The sequence below is a fragment of the Pseudonaja textilis genome, chromosome 3, assembly GCF_049901715.1.
Source record: "Pseudonaja textilis isolate UNSWEBS1 chromosome 3, rPseTex1.2, whole genome shotgun sequence".
Taxonomy (NCBI): domain Eukaryota; kingdom Metazoa; phylum Chordata; class Lepidosauria; order Squamata; family Elapidae; genus Pseudonaja; species Pseudonaja textilis.
Window position 1 is genome coordinate 110,640,459 of NC_141992.1, and position 27,337 is coordinate 110,667,795.

At 38.9% G+C, this 27,337-nt stretch overlaps 1 protein-coding gene across 4 annotated transcripts in view; it reads left to right on the plus strand.

Moving 5' to 3' along the window:
• Window positions 1-3,707: 3,707 nt before the first annotated feature.
• Window positions 3,708-27,337, plus strand: part of SORCS2 (sortilin related VPS10 domain containing receptor 2) — a 145,887-nt gene continuing 122,257 nt past the window's right edge. For 2 of the 4 annotated variants that reach the window (XM_087930597.1, XM_087930598.1), the window contains exons 1-2: window positions 3,787-4,347; window positions 9,656-9,723. In XM_087930597.1, coding sequence (XP_087786723.1) covers window positions 4,102-4,347; window positions 9,656-9,723 — 314 coding nt within the window. In that variant the 5' untranslated portion in view covers window positions 3,787-4,101. Of the gene's footprint in view, window positions 4,348-4,416; window positions 4,648-9,655; window positions 9,724-27,337 lie in introns of those variants that run through there. The other 2 variants (XM_087930599.1, XM_087930601.1) reach the window with 2 other exon arrangements.

The window sequence follows — 27,337 nt, forward strand, 5'->3', positions numbered from 1 at the left end:
ACTGACTTTTAGAAAACTGTCGGGAATGTTGAAAATGAGGATCACGTGACTGCAGCTGACCATGGCAGTGTGGCAGCAATGTTAAATAGTAGCACAGCAACAAAAAAAATCCCCAAATTTCATAATTTCAAATTTAATGCATCCCAGCATTCCATAAATTAGCCCATTTGAGGCAGAAAGAGGCAATTCGCTACGGCCAGCTTGGCATGATCAGCTCACTGCCACCAGCTTGCCACTGCCAAGTCACTTCGGCCAAGTCACCACAGGACAATTACACAAGAACAACTCACCACGGGCAGCCAGAGGCAGAGCTGAGCAGACAGGCAAGCAAGAGGGTGAACAAAGCATAGAGCAACAGTGGCAGCCAGAGACTTCTTATTTTCACACACAACCCCACCCCCAGCTGCTGCCGCTGAGCTCCAGGCCAAAGAGGCCTGGGAAAGTGGTGGCAGCGGCCAGGGATGTCCCATTTGCACACTGGCACTGCCATTATGCCAAGCTCCAGACTGAAGAGGTCAGGGACAGTGGCAGTGGGTGGGTAGGAAGCAATGGCTGGGGGGCATCCCATTTGCACACACCCCGCTACTGCTGCTGCCGTTGCTGTGTAGAGCTCCAGGCCAAAGAGGTTGGGGGTGGCAGTGGCGGGGTGTGTGTGAAATTGGGACGTCCCCCTAACTGTTGCTGTTTTCCCACTCCACCCACCATTATCCCTGACCTCTTCGGCCTGAAGCTCAGCAGCAGTGGGGCTGCCGGGGCATCTATGAAAATGGGATGCCCCTGGCCTCCGCTGCTTTCCGGCTGCTTGCTCCACATGCTACCACTGTCCCTGGCCTTTCAGCCTTGAGCTTGGTGTAGTGGCAGTGGCAGCAGGGATTGTGTGAAAATCCCTGACTACCACCACTGCCTGCCCCAACCACCGCTGCCACCACTGTTCCCAGCCTTTTCAATCTGGAGTTCAATGTGCTGGCAGCAGGAGTGGGGTGTGTGTGTGGAAATTGGAAGCCCCCGGCCACTGGGTCTGCACTCTGCCCACCCCCACTCATTCACTCATCCCCCTAAATCTTTCTCCAGCCACCCATAGTGAGTTGTCCCCCATGGCAAGTTGGCTGTGTAGATTTTGTGGTGACTTGAAGGCAGTGAATTGGCATATGCGATTTGGCAGTGACAAGCTGGAAGCAGTGAGCTGGCCACAGTGAGTTGTCCTAGGCCAGTGATGGCGAAGCTTTTTGGCACTAAGTGCCCAAACTGAAATGTGTGTGGATGTGTGTGTGCCAGAGCACCGGAAAACTCAAGACCAGCTGGCTGGTGCATGCATGCCTATCTTTTGGCCACTTTTGGTCATGGGGGGGGGCATTTTCAGGGCCGTTTTTGGCCCCAAAATGGCCTGTTTTGGGGCCGTTTGTGGGGCTGTTTTCAGGCTGTTTTGTGGGGCATTTTCAAACCGTTTTCTGGGCAATTTTCAGACCATTTTTCAGGCTGTTTTTGGCTTGAAAATGCCCTGAAAACAGCCCCCAAATGACCTGGTTTGGGGGCCATTTTGGGGCCATTTTCCAGTGCTCCAGCACTCACAAAGACCAGCTGGCTGGCATGCCAAAAGCCAGAAGAGCAGCTGATGATGGCATGCATGCCCACTGAGAGGGCTCTGTGTGCCACTTCTGGCACGCATTCCATAGGTTCGCCATCAGGGTCCTAGGCCTTATTTAATGTACCTTTGTTGACAAAGTATTGCCCTATGATACAATATTTTCCCCAACTGAAAGTTACAAAGTATCAAACACTCAAGTGTCTTAGTAGTATACAGGTAGTAATTTTACTCCCTAAAACCACCTGCATGCATTTAAAATGGTGGTCCAGAAATAAAAGGGGAGAATCATTAAAATTTAGAAAAAATATTTGCATAAATATACAAATTAGGAACAAAACTATTTTAAGGAAGTAGAAAAATAATAAAAGAAAATGGTAGAAACCAGAACCAGGAAGAACCACATTTTAGTTTAGCAATCAATACAGGTCTTTCTCGACTCACAACTATTTTGTTTAGTGCAAGGGTCTTCAAACTTGGCAAGTTTAAGACCTGTGGATTTCAACTCCCAGAATTCCTGAGTTAACATGACTGGAGGAGGAATTCTGGGAGTTGAGGTCCACAAGTCTTAAAACTGTCAAGTTTGAAGATCCCTGGTTTAGTGACTGTTCAAAGTTACATCAACACTAAAAAAAGTGACTTTCACTTACAACTTTTGCAGTCTCCTCATGGTCACAGGATCAAAATCCGGGCACTAGCTAACTGGCATGTATTTATAACTGCTGCCTTGTCCCAGGGTCACGTGATTATCATTTCTAATCTTAGCTGGCTTCAACAAGCAAGTCAATGGGGAAAGACAGATTTGCTTAACAACTACGTGATTCATTTAACAACTACAGTGATTTGCTTAACTGGCAAAAGTCATAAAATGAGATACAACTCACTTAACAACTGCCTTGCTAGCAACAGAAATCTTGGACTCATTTGTGGTCCTAAGTTAAGGACTTTCCTGTATAAACTTTGCCTATAATGATGGTTAATAGTTTAATATGTTAAGCAAACCTAGAAAATTGAATTAATTGATAAATTGTGTTTAAATGTGATGTATTAATGACAGTAGTTTAATTCTATTGATAAGAGTAGATATTGCAGTTCTAAAAGACTGATTGCATAGGGAAAAAAATCTGGACGGTAAAATAATTAAGAAAATAAAAGTTGTGGAAAGGGAAGAACAATTGATATCTGATAATTTTATTATACATTGTCAAAAATTATCAGTAATAATTCAATGATATGGATAAATAATAAATTATGTTTAAAACATGATTGAAAACAGCTATAGCCCAATAAGATCTCACATAAGCAATATTATTGTGTTATATGGTAGTACATTGCCTTGTTATATTTTTATTTCGATGCACAGAATGGGACTTGTATGGTCTTAGAATTGGTTCTTGTTGGAACATTTAAAAACTTTACAAATAAATGAAGTAGCTTGTAGTGTAGTAGATTACACCTGTGTTATGAAACAGCACTTTTCTTTTTAATTTTTTCTTGCACAGGAACATATTCATGGTGCACAATTCTTAAGAGTTTTAGGGTGCATTGATGACAATTGCAATAGACTGCTGAAAGAAAAATTAAGATTAATGTAATGAATCCTCATTGTTGTCATCTAGCTCTTGAGTTCAGTATTTTAACCCAAAGAAGTGCATAATAGCCATAATGTTGATTGTTTTCTGATTGGTATCTTGGTTTCATATTTTCTACTTGTTCTTCTACTGGGAGTGTTCAGGGCTGCCTCTTTTTACAGCATGACACTGAATGCCGGAATGATGAAATCTTGATCTTGCAGGGCTGTTTTTTTTTTTTTTCAGGCTTGACCACAAAAGTGAAAACTGAATTGTTAAATCCTCCTGTTCCCAGCATAACCTACTTTAGAAGGTTGTTGAAAGGATGAAATTACAGATGGAAGCCATTTATGACATTCTGAGCTCTGAGGAACAACCCAGTACAAATTAAATAGGTCCAAGTCTGATTCTTTCCCAGAACTAGTAACCTTCCTGTATTATCCCTCACGAGATAATTTACCCATCAAGTTCAAGCCATAACCCCTTCCTATCATCAAAAGAATGCCGTTTGATATTCTTTGCTATTCGATGATTGGATTGCTTGCGGGGCTCCCTCAGAAGGTGGCACTCCAAGTCTTCAAACCGACCGCGTGAGCGAGATGTTCTCATCCAGGGGCTGACCACTGTTCGGCCACGCTTTCCTCCCACGGCGAAATTGCGCAGTCTCGTCTGCTAGATGAAGCCCGCCGGCCGGGGTGCTCTTCGGCATCCAGCAAAGCCACCAAAGAGCGCCGGCAGAGGGCAGCGCCGCTCCTGAACTGGGCGTGGAGGCTCAGACACGTTGTTTCCCACGCAGCGCAACATCGCGACGCTCCCTCCATCTCGGGCTCAGCCTCCCGCGCGCTCGCTCATCTCCCAGACTCCGGTCTTTGCCCGGCGGCAGTGCAGCAGCGGAGGCCGAGCGGGGCGCCAGCAGCTCTCCAGCAAAGGGGAGCCTCGAGCTTCGGGATGCCGCTAACGCTGCTGCCGCTGCTGCTCCTGCTGCTTGCGCTGGACGCCTCCCGGGCGGCGCGTCCCCACGACTGGCTGCACCGCCAGAGACGGAGCAGCCCGCGGGAGGAGGAGGAGGAGGGCCTGCGGGATCGTACCGCGGGAGCCCCGGAGTCGGCTTCCTTGTTTAGCACCTCTTTCGTCCTAAAAGGTGACGCGGCTCACAACCAAGCGATGGTGCATTGGACGGGCGACAATAGCAGCGTAAGTGCTTCGTCGGCGCCGCTCTCCTTGCGAGCTGGGATCGCCCCTCCAGCTGCGGGCTTTCCTGCTTGGAGAGCGGAGTCCTCATGGCGCCCTCGCCTTCAGCGGGAAGGGGGAGGGGGAGTGACGTGTGCCACCTTTGGGTGGGGAAGGGAAGACCCTCTTCGGCCCTCCTCTAAGGATGCCTTTCGGAAGCCTAGCGGAGGCTTTTCCCGTCGTCTCTAAAGCACGCTCCATCCTCAACTGGTCAGACAGACCTCAAGGCTTCCAATCCGGGGAAAGAAAGCTTGACGTGTACCGGTAAACGGGCGAATGGGACTCACGTTTTCTTGGGTTTTGCCTGCTTCGGCTCATTAAGCAGACAAAATGCCGTTGCTTCCGAATTGCTTGGAATAAGTTAATATCTCTGACGGGGCCTGCTCCAAACACCGGCTCCAGAAAAACAACGAGATTTCTTTCCTCTGCTCCTTCCCCCGCCTGTTAGAAACAAGAACCCCGTTTTTTAATATCAATTTCATGATCTCCCAGATGTCAGTGGAAGTATATTTGGCCGTTTAAATCTCTCTCAACTTGGATATTTTGTATGCCCGGTGTAACTCTAAGGATTGTGAAAGGAGGGAATCTTCTTCCCCTTTTACACGTAGAAATGTTGCTTGTTCCAGATTTCCCTATTACAGGACCACATTGGGACTCATCCAGTCCCTGTCCCTGTCCCTCCCCCACCCCATTTGATGATTACAAATGGACATGTGTGTGCATGCTTGCACACAAAGAGACACAAGCTTTCTCTTGGCAATGTAAGAATGGAACCACATTTTGAGATTCTCTAGGATATCCCATTTGGATGAGAGGTGTGTTGTTACTCATGAAAATTAGAACTCAGTTCCCATCCTATTTCATTTTATGATAGTTTTTTAAGAACATGATTTTGGAGGAAAGAGTATTGATCTTTAAACCTGAGTTTAAAAATCTCCATAAATGCCAATACCAATTAATATCCATCGACCAAAAACAATGTGTCTTAAAATTGAGGCAATTATTTCATAATGTGGAGGTATTCTGTGTTGGTTATTTCATTTTTTGTGCTTTTCCAGATTAATGACGCATTTTAGACAAGATTTGCAGGATGGGGGGGGGGGGTGTCAGTGAACTACCACAACTAATTCATTCAATTTTTGTGGAATCACTGTACATCATCATGTAAAAGGAGACAGCAGCTGTTTATTTAAAATAAAAATTAAAGGCTATTGTTCATCTTTTATATAAAGATGGAATGATAATGTAATTTCCATAACTGCAGATATATTGAGCATTGGTACTCATTTTTTTTCAAAAAGAGGTTAAATGTGCTGATTGATAAAGCAACTCAAATAGCAAACATACACTCAGTATAATCTTTGCAATGAGTTACTTTATATCTGGTATAGTTTATTACTTTTTTAAAATAGCAACTGAATACTTCTCTTGATATTTAAAAAGATATGTTTAAATAATATGGTTTTAAATTTAAAAGAATTTAAAGGAAAAATTAAGAAAAATCTGCCACAAAAAATCTTTATTATATGTTAATGCAAACCAATCATGCATATATATTTATGTCACTGCACAATTTAACTTTTAAATCAATTTTCTTAATGTACAAAGGGGAAATTAACTATATTAAGCACTTTTATATAGTCCAGAGTTTCTAAGTAGTCTGTTTTCTTTTTTTAAGGTATTTTATTTCATTTTATGAAATATTTGAAACTTTAAGAAAATTATTTTTCAGTTTCTAAGTCATATTTCTATAATCTTATAAACAGAGCTTCTGAATGTTGTGTTAGAAACTTTTCAAATTCAGTCAAGTCTGACAGTTTTGTTTATTTTTTTAATTCTTTCTGAATTAGAATGAATGTCTTAAGATGAGGACTATCTATATGTTTTAATTAAGCCACACTTTATCCTGAGTCCACCGGTATTTTGAAAGTATGCCCTGTTTATTGGATCTTAAATGTGTCTGTCAACCTGAGAGGAAATATGTGCTCTTATGAGGAATGAAATGTGTATGTGCAATTCCTCTCTCTGTCTCTTTTCCCCATTCTCCCTCTGTATGAAATTTTCTTCCACCACATTCTTAAAACGGCTAATTATCTGTTCCTACCTTCAGTAGGGAGCAGGTAAAAAAAGAACATGTCTTGTATACCACCATGGTTACTTGCCCTCCCCAGCACTGTCATTGCAGTTACTATAGACTGAAGCCCAGGTAGACAATTTCCTGATCATCACTGCCCAGCCAACTCTTAGTAATATCTACCAGATCAGCATCTTCATCCACCATCATATCAGAGTTGGATGCAACCTGATTATAATCTGTCCTTTACAAGCAGCCCTAGAACTGGGATGTCCCCTTCTTCTGCAGAAACATGCCCAGGGTGATGTGTTGTAACTTCTCCTGCCTGTCACTATCCCAGTTTGGGTCCCGATTGCCTTAGCTCCAGAGACAGACAATAATTTCTCCCATCTATCTTCACATGCTCCATTCAGCCCCACTCTTTGGTTTACACTGATGCATACAAGCAAGCATGTTGTATTAACCAGATACCCCTGTGTCTACCCTAATACTTAACTATACTTTCTTTTGCCTTCAGCCACATAGCTAGCTTCCTCCAAATCTTTCCAGGAGGTTTTCCCTGCTCTCCATGCAGTATTATCATGCATTACCTAATAAAATCATAACACGAGACAAGAACACTTCGGCCCTTCTCAGCTGCATCTGTAACATGTGATCTGAAAAGTTCAAGTCCAGGTTTGATTAATCTAGCTCTGCTTCTGGGTCACTTCCTTTCTGCAGCCATGGTATTCCTTCTCTCCCTGCCACTCTTTTCTTTCTCCATGTCACTGGTCTCCATGAATTCTTTTCTGAAGGAGCCAATTGAAAATCTCCACTTCTGTTCTCCTTTCTCTCCTTGATTTCCTGCAAACCAGATTCCACCCTCTAAGTTTGATCTTTGTTACTTTGTGTCATTCATGGTTACTTCTCTATTGCCCTCTGAAGCAGTTTCCCATGTAGGGGTTTGAATTATTCCTTGTTGGTATTTTTGTTATAGCCAAGACCTCAGTCCTTTTCTGTTCAGTTCTGTTGTGGGTATAGGGCAGGAACTAGTATCACCAACAGGGGTGGGATACGACAGGGTTAACCACTGGTTCAGGATTTACGAGCTTCCCTGCCCTCTGTGAGCCACGCATCAGCATGCTGCATGCCAAGAAGCAGCCTTTGAAACAGCCCTCTTTTCTGGTTGTTTTTTTAACTGCAGCTGTGGCTCCTTGGGCAGCTGAAGTTGAAAAATCAGGAAATAAAGGTCAGGTAAGAGCCCGAGCGGCCGGGTGAGCAAAAGCATCAGCAGACATAGAACCGGTTCTGTCTGCTGCTCTTCAGAGCTACCGGTTCTACAGAGGTGGACAGAACCGGTAGAAACCCACCCCTGATCACGAACCTGGATGATCTTTTCTTTCATCTGTCCTACTTCACCAATCTCTTCCTTCCCTCTGGGACTCATTTAAAGATAATTGCAGTTTTCAGTCATGTATCACTTTCACCCTACTCAATTTCCTCACTCTCCTCTTCTGCAGTAATATAATTAACAGCAACACTGATTAAGCTGACTAAATTAAACATTTAACCAGAGTGTTACTAAAAATAAGCATCTGTCTGATAGTTCATATGCATTTCTAGATCCAAATGCTGACTCTCCTGAGTGATGGGCAATTATGAGACAGAGTTGTGGAATTACTGCATAGTTTCCTAAACTACATCTTAGTCTTGGGAGGAAAAAGTTCCATCAAGCATCAAATTTGGCCAGTTACAAAACAGAATCTATAGTTTTCTGCTGTAGAACTAAATTTTCATCGAGATACTAGAACCTGTGATATATTAGACCCTGATTAGGCATGACCCCAAAGAGCTGTTTTGGAAAAGGAACTAATTTTGGAAAAGGAATATGTATGTCCTCGGTTCCTTTGGAATTGAATAATAAGGACCCGTAATGATTAATACAGCAAAGCCTATAATTAGAGAAAATATAAACCTAGTTCAGGGTCAGATCAACAGGACAATTGCCTTCCAGTAGTGAGCTAGATATTCATCCTTAAAGTTCTCTTAGGAAAAAAAAAAGTGGCATGACCCTGCTAAAGTCCCAGTGTAATACAATAGCTGATTTGAGCACACATTTATCTGGTTTCCAGAAGACCTCTAGAGCAGGGGTGTCCAACCTTGGCAACTTTAAGACTTGTGGACTTCAACTCCCAGAATTCTGGCTGGCTGAGGAATTCTGGGAGTTGAAGTCCACAGGTCTTAAAGTTGCCAAGGTTGGACACCCCTGCTCTAGACTATCTTGGAGGAAAAGAGCAGTGAAAAAAAAATGAAAGTTTTTCTGTACAATGAACATCTATCAGTTTTCCAGGTATTGTGAAGCTCAAAATAGGCTTGACCAACCCTACTTTCTCTTGCTTTTGAGATCTCTTTCGTTCTGCTGGATGTAGAGCTGAAAGGGTAGGCAGCCAGTCTTAAAAGACAGGGTGGAGGCATTAAGTAACATTTGTTACCAAGCAGAACATAGCCAAAGAGCTAATTTAGGAAAAACTTCATTGAGAACAAGTGAGCAGTAGGACAGCTTGCCTTGCCTCCCACCTCTTCCTTGGTAGGGGACTTGAATAAGGAACACAAACAATTCAGAGCAAACCATAGGTTCTGCTTCAGCGATTATAAGAACATACATTGTGAACATACATTTCTAAGCCAAGGATTCAAAGGATGTTTTGCCAGAAAAAACCCCCCTCAATTTTATTTATGGGATGAGTTCAAGTATAAGAAACAGATAAACTGCATGATGCCTTAGCATTATGTGAGAATGCATCTAAAGACTAGAAGTTTAATTATAGTTTACTTATAATGTTCATTAAGAAGATCTGTATTGTATATGTTAATTTAAACTGTAAACCTATGTACACTTTGCAAGGAATAAGTCCATTTAATTTCATAATTCTAAGAAATAGCTGCATCAATCTGATTTTCTGAGACATACTTGGTTTACAATGCAAACCTAGATCTGTCTGTTTGGCAGTAAGCCCCTTTGATACCTCTCTCACCACAAAAAGGCAAAGAAGCCATGCTCAACTTTTTAAAAAGAAGTGATAACAATGGATAATTTAATACTTCTTAGAATTTAAGTGTTATGAGTTTGTTTATTTTTTTGCATGTTAATATGTATAATTTAAGTATGTATATATGTATATGTATAGCTTAGTTTTCTTTTTGCATGTTTTGTTTTAGGTAATTCTGATCCTTACCAAGTATTACCACACTGATATGGGCAAAGTGTTGGAGAGTTCTTTGTGGAGGTATGTTTGTTGCTTATATTCTAGTTTTCCTAGAAATCAAAGAGAAACTATTTCATGCTGGAACATATTGGGGTTTTTTGTTAAACATGACTAAGGCCAATGTCTTCTATTTTGGAGGCTTGTTTGTTTGTTTTCTTACATTTTGTTGCTTCATGTTTACTTCAAAATTGTGGGAAAACATGGAGGGAAATGACCACATTGATTTTTAGTAGTCTCACTCAGCAATGTAATAATAGAAGATCCGGGAGCTGCAAGAAAGGGATTCTGAAATTTGCAGATTGCTCCCTCTTGGTCAAACAATTAGTGTACTATATGATTAGCACGATTCACATTAGCTCCAGTCTCAATTTGTTTTAGTTCAAATGAATATTAAGTGAATCAAACCTTGAAAGTCATTTTAATGCTGTTAAACTAGAGAGATTAAAAAAGCATTAATTCTAAATATACAATCTCTGCTCCCAATCTCACTGCTCTTAATTCAGATTACTGTAAAATTAGTATGTGCATAAAGATTTCAGCTAAAAATCCCCCAATTTTTACAATGAAAATATACAGGAAATTAGAAATTAGGGGGAGGCAAACCTATAAGGTCAGGACAGAACTCCCATGTTCTATGTCTATTATAGCATTGTAATGAATAAAAAAGCTTTGCCCACATGCTGAGTTTCTAATTTTAATTGTGACATCATTGAGTACAGAATTAGAATAGGATTTGCTTCTGCTGCCTTGTGCTAAAAATTAATCCTATTCTAATTTACCAAGGGATAAATGGTAGATAGTACATTTTTAAAATAAAGGTGTGAGGAAACAAGAGCATAATTATCTGTAGGACTGGTAGGTTAAATGTGTTTTATTTCTATTATATTCTACTCTCTTTCCAATGATTTAAAACTAACCACAAAACAATAGAATTGGATGGAATTGTCTATTTGTGCAAACCTTCTCACAGAAATAGAAATCCATGGCTAGATGATACTTAAACCAGGAAATTTAGCATTAAAGCATGCATTAAAGTGGGCTGCATGTAATTAATTAGCTTCTCAATTAGCAATACTTGAGAAACAGTACTGAATTGGATGTTACTAAGAAATAATAATATCTATCAGCTCAGAAGACTTGTCCCTAACATTAGTGGAAAATAGGGCTGGAAAGCTAGATGGGCAGCAAAGTAAGAGTCTGGCAAGGAACGCGTGGTTATTTACCTCCAAGTACCTGAAGCATATGTGTCATTATTTATGTTTAAGCTTGTACGTGATTGTGTGCTAATGAAGAAGGGGATGAAAGAACACAAGGTACAACATGCAACTTGCCAGCATTCCCCCAAGAGCTCCCCAAATGTGTAGGGGCAAATTTTGAACTTTTTTGGAAATTTTGAAGGATGTTCAATGCTGCCCTCGCTGCTGCATTCTTGACCAGCAGGAGCTTCCAAATGGTCTTCAAGGGACCCTCATGTAGAATGCATTACAGTAATTCATTTGTGAGGTGATTAAGGCATCTTTCTAAATTAGCTCCTAATCCAGGAAAGGGAACAACTGGTGCAGTAGATGTGCTTGCACAAAGACCATTTGACTACAACTGTCATCTGCTTTTTGAGTAGGAGTTGTGAGTCCACTGCAACCATCAGGTTGTACACCAGTCTTGAGTGGTGCAATCCTATCAAAGTCCAATCCTATCCATGAACAAGGACGGAAGATCTCCAGTCTTGTCAGGATTGAGCCTGAGTCTCTTCTGCTTCATTCAGATCCTCCCATCCTGTCAACACCAACAGAGACCAACTGCTGAGAAAATTGTTGAGATATATTGTTGAGTAGGAAACAGCCTTCACATGTAAATATTCAGTTAAACCAGTAGTCCTCTTTTTCAGCAACATGCATTTGGGTAGGTGGTAGCCTAAATGCAAGTGCTGTTGTATATAAAATAAAAAGGAGTAGTGTGATAATTCCAACATAACATCTCATCTTCTTAATGAACTATATATTACAATGAAAACTGTCAAATAAAAACTGAGCAAATTAGTTTTAATGGGTAACCTTGAGAGATGGAGGGGAGCTGGTGTGACAGGGACCACAATGAAGTGGCAGTTTCCCAGGAAGATGGAACACAATCCAGAAAGGAGTGAGGGAAAAAAGAGGCAGCACAGCTGGGAGCTGAAGAAGAGACTTGGTACAGCCATAGAATTTTCCAGGGTATATCTATTGGGGTGAGAATGTCTGTGTATACGCGAATAAACTGAATTCTTGCTGGGAATTCTACATCATTCTTGGGCTTAGAGTGACAGTAACTAAAATAATAATGCAAGATAGTTTGTATGGTAGTTAAGACATCAGACTAGAAACTGAGATGCCAGGAGTTCTAATTTTGCCCTGAATATAAAGTTAACCTGAGGACCTTGGGCTAGTCACTTTCAGCCCTAGGAAGGAGGCATTGGGAAACAATCTCTAAAAAACATTGCCAAGAAAACTACAGAGACTAATTCAAACAGTTACCAGGAGTCAAGACTAACCTGGAAGTGCCAAAATAAATAAATAACCAAAATATGGAGCACTTTGCTTTTATATTTTATATCTTATTTGCTCAAATTTCTGCACAGCTGAAAAAACTTTGACCAGGAATTCAAAGAACTGAGAAAAATGAAACAAGTTTTATTTTTTTCATGCATTTTTAATTAGAAAAATGAAAATTTTAAAATATTTTGTTTTAGAATTATGAATAAAAATTTCAGACAAGGTATTTTTATATTCAAACCCTTTATTCAACCTGAACTTTGTTCCTTAAAACAAGGGAGAATGTTTCTAAGTGCAATATAGAAAGATTAATAACTATTTGAACTGAGGAGAAAAGAAATTTTGCCATATTTCTTTGGCACAAGAGAAGAAAGAGGATCCAGTGTGTTCTGTACTTGTAGGTGCTCTTATTTACTTTTGTCAATATTGATAAATATTGCTCTGCTCTTGTTAACCTGACTACGTCTCAAAAGACTAGAGAAATAATAAAGTGCGTAACAGACCATTTATTCCTGTAGAAATTCAATTAGAAACTGATTGTCCTAATTGTACATGAGACTCAGCAGATCTAAAGTTTTTGCAGAATTACAAATAACAGTGGAAAGCAAGCATAATACTTTACTGAAATATGTAAGCTCTAAATTTCATTTTGAAACTCAATTTTGCTGTAGTTACTAAAATAATATATTTTAATAAGTCTTGTATGTTGCAGTTGAATTCTTGGTAATCTGATATTTTGTGCAAAATTATCCCTCTATTCATATTTCTGAATTTTATAACTTAAACACAGTAATTTTATGAGAAAATCAAGTTACAGTTCACACCACTGATGGAGAGAGATGGAGATTTCCTCATGTCTTGATCAGTTTGTCGTGCCTTCACGAGATAAAACCAGCACTGTCTCTCCTAGGATTTTAGAAAGTTTCAAAAACCTGGCTTGGTCCCAGGTCTGGGGCTAATGTTTGTTGTTTGTTTGATGAACCCTGCTTTGTTTTGTGGGTTTTATCATTAGAAAATTTTAGTCTGGGCTGCCAATTACTTATTTAATTTTTTAATTTATATCCCAACTTTATTATTTTCATAAATAACTCAAGTGGTGAACAATATCCAACACACTTTCTTCCTCCTATTTTTGCCATTACAACTCAGTGAGGTGAGTTGGGCTGAGAGAGAATGACTGGTCCAAGGCCACCCAGCTGGCTTTCATGGCTAAGGCCGGAATAGAACTCACAGTCTCCAGCTATCTATCCTGGTGTCTTAACCATGAGACCAACTGTCTTGCATTTGTTGTTTTAATTATTGTCACGTTAAGCCCAAGAATGATGTAGAATCATCCATCAAGAATTCAGTTTTTTATTTGCTTGTTATTGTTGATTTAATATTTTAGCTGTTTTTTTATGTCTTATGTCTTGTTTAGTTTTGTGTGCTTTCCAGAATACATTGGAATTGGGTGACTAATAAATACTTTATTAATTAAAATTTCTGGAAATTATATAGCTATTTCCATATAGTTTTCCTACCAAGAATTTGGAAGAGTTTTGCCATTGTCTTCTTCTTGAATGTCTGTTTGACTTCCCATTCTAATCCACAGCACTGTAATTATCTCGTGATCTCCAAGTACTAACTAGATCCAGCCCTATAATGAACCATAAAATTATTTCCCACCCAGTTTATTCTTCCCTTCTTTAAAATAAAATCTTTACAAACTTTCCTAAAATTTTATGTTTGTAGCTTGTCTGTCAACCCTGATATCCAGTTGATTCTTGTTTTGGTGAGGTTGAATGATGACATCAATCCATATGCTATTGAAGTTTCAGTTCCATTATCTTAACTTTTTGAGTTTCTACCAATCTCAGAGATATTAAAATAAATGAAATATAAATGAAACATGAATATAAAATTGCTTGAATTAGTATTTGCATTTTTTCTGGTTTTTTGTTGATTTGTTACTTTTTTAATGGAACTATAATATCTTACATTGGTTTGTTCTCTTTCTCAAAGAAAAAAAAACTAGTCTTGTGGAATACTGATGCTGTCTCTGAAGATCTTTTCAATACCACAGTGAATTCAGAAGGCTAGATTCACATAACATACTGTCACAAAATATAGATTCTCAACATAAAATGTCAATCTCTTTAGGAGTTATCTTCAACTTACAGCAGCAGTTGAACTGGAATCTTTGTTGAGTGAATGAGATGTCATGTGCCTGCTTCACTCAATGACTACAATCCTGGTGCTCCCTGTTGAAGTCATTAAGTGATCTCCTGGATTGTTATGCAGACAGAGTGAAAGAGCTGCCTGCCAGAGAGACTTGGTCCCATGTGGGGCTGAATCCCTGTGGTGGGCAGCCCTTTTGTTCTGATCCCTTTGCTGCTGCATCCATCTTGAAATCCGAACAGGATTTTGGCATGGAGTGTTTGAAGCATGGGGCTTTGCAGCCAGTCCGCAAAGACAAGAGGACTCTCTTTGGCTTCCAGGGCTGACTATCAATGCACACGTTGCAAACGTTCTATGCCAAAATCCAGTTTGGATTTCAGGACAGACCATTTTTAGCCAGTCTCCAGAAACCAGGAGTCTTTCAGCAGGTAGCAATGGCTTGTGACTTTCCCCACTGGTTTCCCTATTGACTTTCCAGGGAAGCTGGCCGGGAAGATTACAAATGACCATTACATGATTGCGAGCACCCAGATCTCAATCTGGTGAGACTAGAACAGCTGTAACTTTAGGCATGGGTTGTAAGACCCTTTGTTCAGCATTGTTGTACTTTTGAGCAGTCACTTAACCAATGATTGTTAAGCGAGGACTGCCTGTAGTATATTGGATTTGTAATCACTATTTGTACTTTACTATATCATATTTACTGTACCTGATCACATTTTTATTCAAGAAACTATAAGTACCCAAACTATGGCTTAGTATGTTATGTGAATACAAACAAAATTTGGTAATTGTTAATCTGAAACTGATCCCGGAAAACATGAACAAGTTTTAGTTTTGATCTCCAAGACCAAAGTTAATTGAGCCAAATGCTTTTTTTCTGTTGCCCTTCATATATAGAATAATCCTTTTCAAGGTATTTTGAGATAACTCCTATTCATGTGTCAAAGACGTCTGCTATATATTTTTAGACATGATAGTTTAGATAATTCATTCCTGAAGACCCCGTTTAGTTGTCTTTATTTATTAAACCTTAATTATTATTTTAATATATGTTTTAATGTATATTTTAAAATTGTTTGTAGAAAATCTTGTGTAGTTTACACTATGTAGTAAGCTGAAAATGGAAACTAATTCATGAAGTACAGCTGGGGCTGTTTCAGATTTTACTATATATGCTAGTTGTGTATGCCGCACCATCCCACACATCCTATTTTGCAGTTGAGAGTTTCAAGTGCTTTTGTTATTTTCTGTGTTCAAAACTAAAACACAGAGGTGCACAAAAGAAGCAAAAAAGGAAAGGATAATGTGATTCAAACGCCACAGGAAGACATTAAATCTCAGCTGCTTTGAAAGAGGGATGCATCTCGGCAGGAAATGAAAGAAGCATTACTTGTAAGAATAGAAAATTGAGATTGGTTGCTAGGAAACTAATAAATTAATTGAAAGATAGATTCAGAGGGAAAATTGAACAGTTGAAACCTATTGTTACTGTCACATTCATTTCTATTTTTGGGTAACCCCTTTAGTACAACCAGCCAAAGGTTACTAAAGAAAAAGCAAGTTTTGGAATTCTCCTGAACTCTTCAGCATGCCAGATAGCGGGGAAAGCTGAGAGAAAAATGGATATTTTTAGTCATTAGCTCTGTAGTTCAGGGTTGGTTCCAAAATGAAAGTTGTGGATTGAATGCATAGGCAATGATGCCACAATCCGAAAACAGGGAGAACGCAGTGACTACTGTTATTTGAGGGGCTTTCTAGTAGCTTTCAAAGGCATGGCCCCATGATAAGGGAAGATCTTATTAAATCGGGTTCTAGGGTTCATTTGAGACTACTTGTTTTACCAGCCTCCTTGCTACATCTATCATCCTGCAAAGCTGCTTACTATTGCTGTGAATTTTACTATGATATTGGTTCTAGAAGAGTTAATTTTGCCTCAGTTCAGTGCAGAATCTAATGTGCATGATCATCAGGCAATCATGGACCTCACTAAGATTATTGTGGGATGGACACTTGTCACTGGTCACATGTTGTCTCAGGGCAATTGCTGTGTGATCTGGTGATGGGGAACATCTATCTTATAGTCAGATCACTTTTTGATTTATTTGGAGCTGTTTAGTACACACACACACACACACACACACACACACACACACACACACATGCATTGTAAGAAGAATGGCCTTATCAATTGGTTTCGAGGTTTGATGGATCAAGTTGGGTTTCAGCTAGTGTTTGGGGAGTTTTCTTAGGCTCTGAAATGACAATAGCCTTTGACAGAATTGCATCTGAGCATGCTCCCCTGTTTGCTAATCCTGGAGGTTCTCTGAGAAGCTTGGCTGGGCAAGATATTACCTTGCAATTTAAGCAGAGTTTGAGCCTGTGAATCTCAAGAAATTAAATGGGATCCTTGAGTTTGTTAGTAAGGATATGTATGTATGTATTAGATCAGTGTCTGTCCTTATTTATTAAGGTTGCCTGGGAAATGACATGCAGTTGATAATAGATGTGCCCTGGAGCCCCTTTGTATGGTTCCATCTTACAGTATGTGGCAACTACATCCTTTCCTGGATCAGGAGTAACTCATGGTTACCCATGCTTTAGTCATTTTGTGATTGAATTATTGTAGCACACACTACCTAGAATTGTACTTGAAGATCACTTTGAAGTTATAACTGATCAAGAATTCAGGAGCATTAGTGGTAATGGGCCTACTTCAGTTCAATCAGAAACACCTCTGCTCCATGAATTGTATTGCTTCTGGGTAGAAGTACTGGTCATCATTTATAAATCCCTTCATGATTCAGGACCTGTTGACTTCCTTTCTCCAGTTATGTATCCTTGTCTTATAGATTTAGTAGAGTGGGCATATTCAAGATCCCATTGTTAATATCATATCATTTTGTAGTACCTTGAAAGTATTTTTTATGTCTACACCTGCCCTGTGGGGTAGTATCTTTTAGCCAAATCCACCCAGCCATGACCCTGTTGTTAAGGAAAGACTATAGAACATAGTTTTCCATCATGCCTTGGGGTAGGACTGTTGGAAATTCTCATTGAAGTTGGGACTTTATTGCTTGATTTTTAGTGATATATTTAGTTTAATGTTTTCTACTGTTTTATTAATATTTCTACATAGTAAAAAATACCTGGAGTTGCTTGGACAATTGAGGAGGCTGATGAATCATGGATGGATAGATAGAGATAGAAAATTAATGGCTTTTTATATTTTCACTGGGCTGGGGGTGGCAGCTGTTTTTTTTATTCCTTAATACTACGTAACTTTGTCCAGAAGATGTGAGGAAGCAATTGAAGCATTCTTTCAAATATTTCACAGAAATCTCATAAGCATGTCACATAAATGTTTAAAACAGGCTTCTGGCAGATTTTTCTTAAAATAGATTATTAGAGCAACTTGTTGAAAATTTCAGGTGCACTAATTGTTCAGCATTCATATCTAGAATTTCTAACTGCTTTTGGATCGCCACACAGCCTAAAATCTAAGATAATTACAGCCGCCTGCCATTCTCTAATTGATTAAAAACTATAACATCTCAACCTACTTTCAAGAAAACAATTTACCCATTATTGTACAAAGAGGCAAATTCCAGTAGTACGCATATATAGTATGTATTTCAGAGCAAATACAAAATCATATTTTAGAATTTAAATGTTAGAATTTAAAAAAAGGGTGTAAATAGTATTTAAGAGGAAGTAAAGTTCTATAAATGGCAAAAAGTATCAGAAGTGGCCTGGACGAGAGATGACACTATGTGAGATGGTAACCAGGAGTTTGAAGGAAATAGGAGAAATTTTTTCTTATAACTTTTAAAATGTATATCCGGCCTTTATTGTTTTTATAAATAATGCAAGTCAATAAGCATGCCTAATATTCCTCCCTCCTTCTTTTTTTCCCACAACAACCCAGAGAAGTGGGTTGGGCCGAGAGAGAAAGAATGACTAGTCCAAAGTTACTCTGCTGACTTTCATGTCTAAGGTGGGACTAGAACTCACAGGCTTCCAATTTTCAGCCTAGAGCCTTAACTACCAGACTAAACTGGCTCTTACATTTCCAAATTGAACATTTTTTCTTATAGCTTGCAAATGTAGTTCCCATATTGCTAATATCATTTCTATGAATTCTCACAAAAGCAGAGCTAAAATTTAGCATACACTTCAGGAATATTTAGATCCAGTAATAACTTTTGTAAGCAAGACAGTTAAAAGTGAGTCTGATGCTACTTTAGAAAGAAATAATTAAACAAATACAATATCTTTTACAGAATTCAGGCTAACTAAAAATGGCAATCCAAACTCCTTGAAGAACACAAAAACAAAGTGCAGCTGTAAAAAAAAGAGGTCAGAAAAGAAAGGTAAGCATAGAGATTAAGCTGGATAAATAAAATATATTCAGACATGGTGATTATTTTGTCTTTAATGAAAAGAAACCTTCATCGCATTTTAGAGGAAAGCATAAAAGCAAAGGAAAAAGATACAGTTGGACTAAAAATCCTCCTAAATGGTACAAAAGGATTATAATAGTAAAATCTGCTTATAACAGAGAAAATATTTGCAACATTTGCATTATTAGTGGGCTTAGAGCAGAGATGGCAAATGTCTGGTATTTGGCCCGTGTGGCATTCCCCAGCCAGCCTTCTCCCCTTCCTTGTCACATAGGACTTAGGCTTGATAAAAGTTTTTTATTATTAATAGTAGATTATTTCATGTCTGATTTTTGAAGAGGTATTTCGTCCATTGTACTATGAATATGTGTCTGAAACATCTGTATTTGTGTATGAGAATTAATCAAAATATGTCTATCATATGTGAGAATGTGAATATGTGCACAAATGTGAATATTATATGTAGATATGATGTGGATGTTGTGCTATCAAACATACTTTTTGCTTTGGCTGTGTGCATTTTAACTCTAAATATTAGTTAGGAGTGAGTATATTAAATTCTTATACAAATGAGTAAGGACCTACACAGCTTATTATCAATATTTTTTTCTTCCATTCAGTTATGTCTGATTCTCAGAAACTTCCTGGACAGTCCCTGCAAGATTTCAGAAGTGGTTTGCCTCCTTCCTAGAACAGAGAATAATTTCCAGCATCTTCAGGCAATCTTGGTGACAGTTCTGAGAAAAGCAGATTATTGTGAATTATTATTGTAAAACAGGCTTCAGAAAGGGCTACAGGATTCTGATTGTTCTGATCAGCCTGATGAGTGATCTTTATTTAGAGATCATTGAGCGTGGGTGACCCTATTGATTTTTCTGCTGCAGTGGCTTTTAACATCATTTATAGTATTAGCCTTCTGGACTACCTGAAATATTTGGAAATCGTAATGTCTTGATAGACTTCAGATAGTGTTGTTGCAGACAGCTGCTTTTGGGGGGAAATGTAGATATGGTCTCTCACATGACTCCACTCAGTCACCAGTGCTTTTTGATCTCAATATGAAACAGAGCAAGAGTAGATTTGGAGCTGCACTTATCAGTAAGCTGATGACAATCAGATTCCCTAGGCATGATGTAGTTGATTACATTCAAGGACCCCTTGGAAGAAACTTAAAATGATAGTATGCACGCTGATAATCTCCAGAGTGAACTACTGCAATATGTAAGTGCAGAAAGTTCAGTTAGCATTGCATTTTGGTACCAATTTGGTCTCAGTGATTCAAAGACATACTTACCCTGTACTGAAAAAAATATACTTAGTATACTACAAAGTTATAGTTATGTCAGGCTACAGAACTTTTTCCGATTCAATTACCAAGAATTAACTTCTGAAAACCAAACATATCAAAAGGAATCCTTTATTGAGATGAGACAATTCATGTAGGAGTTCAAAGCAGCGTCTAAAGTCTCTCAGGCATACAGGGGTAGATAAGGGAGTTTAGAACCCCTCCCCTTATCTCGATGTGTATTTAGTGAAACAAAAGCCAGTATGTTAATTCCCCCACCCACCCCTTTTGTAAGGAACAATCTTTTTCACATTTTCCCAGGGCATATCTCACTGTGGAATTTTTATGGTCTTCTCATCTCCTGGCTGTGCCTCTCAGAGGTGATAGGTTCCGGCCATCTGGGTTTTCTCCCTCCATTGTATCATGTGTAGGTTATACAGATTCGATATAAAATTAAATATATCCAGGTTACATCAAGAAAGGATTTCTTTATCAGTTCCCCCCACCCCTTTTCTTCTTCCAACGAAGAAATGACAGACACACGGATCTGACAAGTTGCTTGCTTTGGATTACCTGAGATTGTCTTCTACACAATGTTCCCTTTCCTCATCTGGGGAGCTTTGCAAATAGAGGTTGCAATTATATCTCCATGTCATTTCCTACATAGTGTAGAGGAGAAAACTTAAGACAGCATGATATAACAGAAAAATAGAGCAGATGATGAAACTAAAATGAATTTAAAATACTTGGAGTGTGAACCTGCATTTCTGTCTTTTGAAGGCAGAAAAAGATACTCTTGAATAAAGAAAAAATAAACCATTATTTGATAAAGATATTATGTGTACTAATATGTTAAATGATCTTTTCCAAAGCTGATATTTTTTAATTGAAATAGAAGTAGGAAAATTAATGTGGGAAAAAGCAGAAGCAGTGAAGGTGAAGGAAAAGATTCATTTTCATCAAAATTAATTAATATAACAAATACGGTAACAGAAAGCCATATAAAACTCCATAGAACTTGCTTCTAAATAAGCATGTGAAGGATGTTTTATTTAAAAAGTCTATTCTCTTTGTACATTAAAATGCACAGATGGACTTGTAGTATTTGGAATATTATTATAATTCCCATAAATCTGAGGGATGTCTCATGCGTATCATAAGACTTTCGTGCAGATAATTGTGGATATATATGGCAAACACGTGGATGAACAGAACCAATTCAACAGAGCAGATTGACTGAAGAGGAACTACATTGGACTTAAATCATGTAGACAAAAAGCAAATCACAAGAAATGAGAAACAAGGGAAGAAATAAATATTATAATTCCTGTCATGTTAATCTGTTATTTTCACTTGGCTTAATTACAAAAATATAGTACACGAACTTCATATAAGAACAATATTTTTTAATTTATGAGCATAAAATATGTAGGTTAGAAAAAGGATGGAGAAAATAAGCATTTCATTATAGAGAAAATTCATATAAATCAATAGCAATACTCTAGGAACATCTTTCATGTTCCCTACTATCATTTTTTATATGACATCTGTATCTCCCTGGCCTTGCAGAAACTAACAAGTACAAACTCAGATAACAGAAGGCCACAGCTAGCTCTTTCCAGAATGGAAAACTACTCATCAAACACATATTTTAATCTTACATGGGATTCCCATTCATTCAGTCATATATCAAAGCAGCATCCTGAAATATGAACAAAGGTCCAAGTGGCAATGTCAGCCTTCAAGATTTTCCCCCTTTGCTTTTCATCTTTCGGCTGTCATAAGTCACTGGGGGAGGAGGAGGAGAGGGGAATGGTTATGGGAAGTGAGCTAGAGGTTTTACAAACCAGAACTGTATAAGCTGGGGGGTAGGGGTGGGGGCAGATTCTTGCTCTTGGATACTGTCAATGGTGCTGACTCCATTCCCTGCTGCTAAAATTATTTTGACCCTGATCTCTTGGGCTTCCAGAAGTAACTTGGCCGGACAGTGCCCACTTATTTGAACTGCATAGTGTATATGTAGTACAGAGTGAAAAGACTGAGATGCAATAGATAGGGTGGTAGATGGGGAGTGGGGATTTTATCTGCATTAACCTTTTTCAGCCACATTTATGGTTGCCAGTGTTTAGTTATTCTGGTAATTTCAGCATACCCCCTCTTGCTGATGCCTGATTTGCCCCCAAGTCATCATTATGTAATAGATTTTGTATGAAAAAATTAGCTCGTCCTTTGTTAAAATGATGATTACTGCCAGTCTTCTCCTAGCCCCAATTCACAAAGCCAGATAATACAAGATATATTTAAAAAGGATTGTAATGCTTTCCTTGTGTTTTTTTAAATGTTAGGCTAGGAAGTACTTGATACCCTCTGACTTGGTGAGGTTAGGAGGATGTTGGAGAAATGATTGTGCAGTTAATGATACAGCACTTGAGACTCGTAATCTGGAAAATGATGATTCCTTGGTAGCAGCAGGTTCTATTTATTTTTCAAGGTTGCATCAGAGGCAATTTATCGAATACAATAAGTGTTGTTGCTATGAACTCTGGAAAACATTGTGTCAGGTACCTCTACTGAGGCTAAAGCAAATAAATATAAAACTGAGGCTAAAGCAAATAAATATAAAACTTCATTATGAGAAAAGAACTCAACAAAGTATAATAGAAATTAAATTTGAATCTTAAAAATTTCACAAATTTTACTTTTTTAAATATAAATGTAAAGGAGCAGGAGCATTTGCTGCAATCTCAGAAAGAAAGAGAGATTGGCAGAAGGAAACTGGTAGATTAGTAGCAACCTTGCCAGTTTCCTTCTTGGGACTGTGTCTGAAGGTCCTTCCTTTACAACAGGTTGTTGAGATCCTTAGCTATTTGTTCTTAATACGTGAGTGAGCGCCAAGCATAAGTTAGGTTGGTTCCCCCTCCCCCACCCATCTGTTTGGCTATAGCTGACTCAGTGTTGGCCCAGAGCCTATTAAAATCTGTGTAGAAGGGGTAATACCATAATAGTGTTTGGGAAGCTTCTAATGAGGCTTGAAAGCCATGGTTTTATTATTCTGCTTTGTTTGTATGTATTTGTATGGAAGTGTATGTGTATCCCAGAGAAGACTCCCCTTTTGCTGCTTAAAGTTAAATACTGTAACTGTTCTCAGTTATATAATTTTGTGTCTGGTGTTGGGATTATTACCTGCAATGCTAGTTATGAGAAGATATTGCAGTCTAGCCTTTGTGGGGAAACAATTACAGATCACTGATTGACTTTGGGTTCCATTATTCACACTGTAGCTGTTTAGGAAGGAACACCTCAGGAGATAAGTCCCTCTGAGGCAGTGATGGAGATGTCGAATTGGCCTCCACTCATGAATGCAAAAATGCATACTCTAGATATTCATTCACATCTATTAAGCTGAACGATCTCTTGGTAACTCCTGATCATATTTTAGACACTTATCTCCAAAGTGATAATGGATAGTTACGTATCCCATATTTCCTTATGGAACCAAATACTTTTCTTGAGAATTTTCTAGCCTTTTTAGTGATACTGTCAAAACATTGGCTGATTTATGGAGTAAGGAAATAATAGAAGAGAATATGTACATGTATCACCTCTCCTGCGGGAGCTGCATTGATTGCTGATTTGCTTCCAGGTCCAATTCAAAGTGCTGGTTGTCACCTTTAAAGCCCTTCATGGCTTGGGATCAGGTTATCTGAGGGACCATCTCTTGCCAGTCACATCTACCCAACCCACTAGAGTGGGGAGGCAAGAAATGTTGCGGGTTCCATCCCCTAGGGAGATACACCTGGTGGTACCCAGAAGAATGGCCTTCTCTGTGATAGCTCCCTCTCTCTGGAACATCATTCCCCCAGAGATTAAAATGGCCCCCACTCCTAACACTCCTCTGGAAGGGGCTGAAGACCTGGTTCTGCCAGTGGGCCTGGGGAATGTGGAGGGGGATGGAGCTGTCGCCGGGGTGGGGGTGCTATTATATTATTTGATTATTTTCTTCTATTAATTTTATTTTTTATATATGCTGTTTTATATTCATGTAAGCCACCTTGAGTCACCATGTGCAAATAGGCAACAATGTAACTTTTCTAAATAAATAGCTCAGGATTGAATATAAAACTTCACTATGGGAATGAGTCTTTCTCCGCTTAGCTGTTTCCTTGCAGATATTTCATTATCAACTAGGTAACATCAGTGCTCTGAAGATGCACAAATGGTAGTTGAGTAATGAAACTCTGCAAGCAACCTCACAGAGCACCCGGACTCCACTGTGGAAACAGCCTTGAGAGTGAAAACTGTCACTGCTGAGCATGCCCCATGGTTAACAGAAAGCTAAGGAAGCCAAAACAAAAGAGGAGCAGCTTGAGGAGAATAGTAGATATGTATCAGTCTCACATAGACTAATGATATGGATACCTTGCGCTTGTTTAATTCTGGTTAGTTAAATTGGTTGGAAGAAGGTTAGATCCATAGTAAGAAGTAAATTAGTGCTTTTGGTCTGTCCTTCCTTCCCTAAAGCAGACAGTGATAAGACCACTATTAAAGAAACATTTTTTTAACCTTAAATAAACTATTGATTAATCACAATTCTACCATCCTTAGCTAAGTCTATAGAGATAATGATGATCTTTCCACAGAGACATATTTGGCATATATTATTTACCTGGAACTATTGTTATTAGGTTTTCAAATACAATCATTCAGTTTTAAAATTTTATGTGATCCATTTCAGGATCAATTAGGATAGCCTCCCCATCATTGACTAAAATCAGATATATTTTTAGCGTCTGTATTTAAAAGAGGTAGTGCAATTCCCCCCACCTCCTTTTCCCTCCAGTGATAGTTTAAGGATACCACCAACCATTCCCATAAACAAAGAAAACAAATGGGGCTCTTTTGCTTCTGACATCCTGGCTTTTAGCTGGATCCTGGATTCAGAATTCAATTTCATTATAAATGCTTTGCATAATTGTATCAAAATCTAAAGCCAGACAAATCAAGGAAATTCGGGATTTATTCTCATATTCCTGAGAAATAAAATCCACTTTACAAATATTATTACGCACAATAAAAATGTATAGAAACTAAATGTCAAAGAAAGGAAGGAAGGAAGGAAAGGAAAGGAAAGGAAGAGGACCAGTTTTCCCCCTGCAAATAGAGGATTGGAACTGAAATTAGAAGATCCTGTCTTGGTGTATACCATTTTTCATCAGCACTGGCCTAGAATGGCTAAGTATTATAGAAAATTGTGCTATTGAAGGATGATTATTTCAAGTTGATTTAAATATAAAAAATGAGGGCAAGGACTATACAATTACCAATCATAGCAAAGTGAGGAGATAAAATAGGTGTCAGGTCCCATAGATCCCTATTGAGACTCTGCCATCCTGCTTGGCGGGGAGGGTGGATGCATTCTTCATTTTATCACCTTTTTCCTGTGCCTACCTCTCCTGTAAGTGTTTTTTTTTTGGTGAGACCCGCTATCAGGGCAACCTGGTCTACCCAATTATGGGATGGAGCATACTACTTCTGCTTTTGCCTGTCAGCCCCATCCAAGAGCCTTTGTAGGCAGTTGCTTTCGCAACCAACTATTTTGGTCTTGAATTTATGTTTACCAACAAAGAAATAAAGGGAAACTACTATAGATCTATTTCAAGCTACTTAGCTCTCATCAGCTCTCAAATCCCTTTTCGGATTTGAACACAGGCTACTTGCTCCATTTCATAATTGGGTAGACCAGATTGCCCTGATAGACTGGTCTCATTGAAAAAAAACACTTAATCCCTCTCCTGGTATAATCAACAAGGTAAAGATAGCCCATGGCTTAGAGGTTAATATATCTATCTAATGTGCAAGTAGCCTGGGTTCAAATCCCAGTAAGGGTATTATAGCTAGCTAATTAGAGCTTCCTTGTTGGTAAACATAAATTCAACACAAAAATACCTCTCCTGTATTTGGTTTTACCTTCTTGGGAATGTAAGAGAGGAGGGAATAAATTGCAGGCCATCTGTTTTGTTCAAGCGTCGGAGATTCCAGCAAGTGATGCCTGAGAACAACTTTATCTCCTTCTCAGTCTGCAATTCTCAAAACAACTTTGCAGATTGGCTCAAGCTACACTGGATTAAAGCGGGGAGGGGGGACATGTTGCATGGAAATCCTCAGGTCCTGCTTTCTTTGTCTTGCTATCACTTTCCCTCAATAAAAGTTTCCTTTTGAAATGCCAATTGTTTCAAGAGTTCTACTTGCTTAAGCGGAGAGGAGAGGCAAGTCTTTACAATAGGCTGTCTGGATATATTCTTTCTCATGGTGATGCAATATTGTCATTTCATACTTCAACTCTACGTCTATATTAAGTTTCAACTTCCATTCAGATTTGTATCACATTTTGTCAATTTGTTTTAGTGACAAACTTTCTGACTTCTAGCCTTATATACAGGTAGTCTTTGATTTATGACCGCAGTTGGGACCAGAGTTTCAGTTGCTAAATGATGCCATCATTAAGCGAGTCATTAAGTGACAAGACCTGATTTTACGATCATTTTTATTACAGCTGTTAAGTAGAATCACAGTGGTTGTTAAGCAAATCATCTGGAATACTTAGTTTTCAGTAAGGCATTTGATAAAGTAGACCACAATCTACTTCTTGGTAAGTTAGAAAAATGTGGAATAGACAACATCACCACCAAGGGGGCTGGCTGACAAACCATACTCAATGAACCATACTTAATGGTACTACATCCATATGGAGAGAAGTAAGCAATAGGATACCACAAGGCTCTGTCTTTGGACCCGTACTCTTCAATATTTTCATTAATAACTTAAAGGAGGGAATAGAAGGGAAACTTCTGCAAACTACAGTTTTCTTGGCAAGATATCTAGCTTGCCATTGCTTTCATCATTGATCCTTCTTCTTTTTCTTTCTTCCTTTCAATCCCCTTCTCTCATTTCTTTCCCTCCTTTCCCTCTCATTCTCTCTCTCAGCTCTCTCATTTCCCTCCCCCTCTCTCCCCTTTCTCTCTCTCATTTGTTTCTCTCTTTCCTCTCTCATTCTCTCCCACCAGTTCTCTCTCATTTCTCTCTTTCTCTTCCCCCCTCTCTCCCCTTCTCTCTCTCTCTCTCTCTCTCTCTCATTTATTTCTCTCATTCTCTCCATCATTTTCTCATTGCTCTCTCTCTTTCTCCCTTTTCTCTCTCATCTCTCTCATGCGTGTGCATGCACTCACACACACAATTAGGATGTCCTCCTGGGCCAGGATCATGGC